This window comes from Emys orbicularis, chromosome 20 (genome assembly GCF_028017835.1).
Source record: "Emys orbicularis isolate rEmyOrb1 chromosome 20, rEmyOrb1.hap1, whole genome shotgun sequence".
NCBI lineage: Eukaryota > Metazoa > Chordata > Testudines > Emydidae > Emys > Emys orbicularis.
The window spans coordinates 19761240-19763610 of NC_088702.1; the positions used below are offsets into that span (position 1 = coordinate 19761240).

At 52.3% G+C, this 2371-nt stretch overlaps 1 gene segment (V, D, J or C); it reads left to right on the forward strand.

Moving 5' to 3' along the window:
* Positions 1-567: 567 nt before the first annotated feature.
* Positions 568-1899, forward strand: LOC135892223 (Ig heavy chain V region 6.96-like). The segment is given in 2 exon segments: positions 568-589; positions 1523-1899. Coding segments are annotated over 2 exon segments (399 nt in total).
* The last annotated feature ends 472 nt before the right edge of the window (positions 1900-2371 follow it).

Here is a 2371-nt window from a genome sequence, read left to right on the forward strand (position 1 = left end):
TGTTCTCACTCAAGAGGCGTAACTTGCATGTTCATAACTCAAGTTAACCCTGCAGTGAAGATACAACTTAAGGTCCTTTTGAGCCTAAGGGCAACATAGAATCATAGAATATCAGATCCCTAAATGGCCCCCTCAAGGATTGAACTCATAACCCTGGGTTTAGCAGGCCAATGCTCAAACCACTGAGCTATCCCTCCCCCCTTTATATCAAGGAGTACTGAAGAGCTGCCTCTTGAAGGATACCACAGGGGGAAATGATCCCCCCTAAACCTGCCCAGGGACTTGAACCATGGACCCTCAGAATAAAAGTCTAAGGCCTTTAGAAAGGAAGCCTGGTCCAGTGGTTAGGGCCCTCGCCAGGAGTTGAATTCTTTGCTCTGCTACAGAGCTCTTGTGTGACCTTGGGCAAATCACATAGGCTCTCTGTTTGCCATTCGCAAAATGAGGGTAGCAGCACGTCCCTACCTCATGGGGACGTTTTCAGGAGAAATACATTAATACTAGCCAGCTGGGGATCGCAAACAGGGGAGTTTGAGAAGGTGAGGTGATCTCCCTGCTGAACGAACAATGTGCGAGTACTCATCTTGGGGTGAGTCAGGTTGTTTGGCTGTTTGTATTTCTCTTTCTCTTTCAGGTTATTTAAGTGACAGGGTCAGTTGGGATTGTGTGTCTGAGGACTGTTTGAGCCTTTTTCCCTGGATCATCCTTGATCAGCCTCAATCAGCCTTGTGATCACCCTCCCCTTGTGTGATTAACGAGGGGGTAGGGCTGACCTAGGAGAGAAGGCCTTAAAAGCCATGCGGGTCCCCACATCTGTACCCGAGTTCAGAGTGGGGGGGGATCCCTGACACGGTGGCTGGGTCTCTGGGACTCTGCTCCCAGCTCTGCTTCCTGGGCTGCCTTTCTGGCCCCTCTGGCCGGCCCGGCTCTGCTCCCCTGCTCAGCTCAGGCCCCTGCTCTCTCCTTAGCTCTGCCCCCCTCTGTCTGACCCAGGCAATTCCAGCTCGCAGGGAGGACAGGACCCCCCTGGCCTCCTGACTCTCTCATTAGCCTGCCGCCCTGTCCATCAGGCTCAGAGGCTGAGGCTGACCTGGAGCATTGGCCTCTCCCCATTCTTTTAGTGCTGGGAGCTGGCCAAGCAAAACACCCCACTGAATGTCAGTAAGGGGACAACAGTCCCTTACACTAGGGCGAGCCAATCAGATCCCTGGCAGGAGGAGTGTGTGTCTCTTACAAGGCGGGGCATGCAAATGAGGGAGACGGTTTCCTGTTTAAATCTGCGCCTCTCTCTGCCCAGGCTGCACCCGGAGACAGGAGCCGCAGCCCCTGGGTCTGAGCAGTTACCAGCCAGTCTGAGAACTTTCCGCTCCAGCCCCAGGAAAGATGAGATTTTTGCTCCTTTTAAGTTTCGCGGCAGCAGCTTTAGAAGGTACGTTCCTCCCTCTGAATAACGGGCAGAGTTAGAGAATATTGTGTTATCGCTATTTCTATACCGATAGTAATGGCCTCTCTTTATTCTCAGGTGTCCGGTCCCAGGTCCAGCTGGAGGAGTCCGGAGGGGGTGTGAAAAGGCCTGGAGAGTCTCTCCGCCTCTCCTGCAGAATCTCCGGGTTCCACTTCAGCGATTCCTACCTGAGCTGGCTCCGACAGGCTCCCGGAAAGGGACTAGAATGGGTCGGTGATATAAACCCCGATGGGAGCGATATACGCTACCTTGATTCAGTGAAAGGCCGATTCACCATCTCCAGGGATAATTCCAAGAGTGAGCTGTATCTGCAAATAACCAACCTGGAATCCGAGGACGAAGCCGACTATTACTGTGTGATAGACACAGAGAAACACCCTTCTCCCGGCAGCCGCGCGGGGGCAGCAGTGACAGTCACCCCCCTTCGGGCTTAGACAGGAGACCCGGCGACTGGGTGAATGTAACACAAACCTACCGTTTGTGTTACATTCACCCTGCTGTTACTCACACCTTCTTGTCACCTGTTTGAAATGGGCCATCCTGATTATCACTGCAAAAGTTTTTTTTCTCCTACTGATAATTGCTCACCTTAATTGATTTGTCTCGTTAGAGTTGGTAAGGCAACCCCCATCTTTTCATGTTCTCTGCATATATATCTCTCCCTACTGTATTTTCCACTCCATGCATCTGATGAAGTGGGTTTTAGCCCACGAAAGCTTATGCCCAAATAAATTTGTTAGTCTCTAAGGTGCCACAAGGACTCCTCATTCTTTCTACTGTCAATGTCTCCCTTTCCTTCCCAGAGCCCCGCTGAGCCTGCGGTGCGCAGTTCCCTCGCTTCATCGTGGAACCCCAATCCGGAGTGAGTCCGGTTTTGCGTCACTCTCCCTCGGAGACCTGGCACGT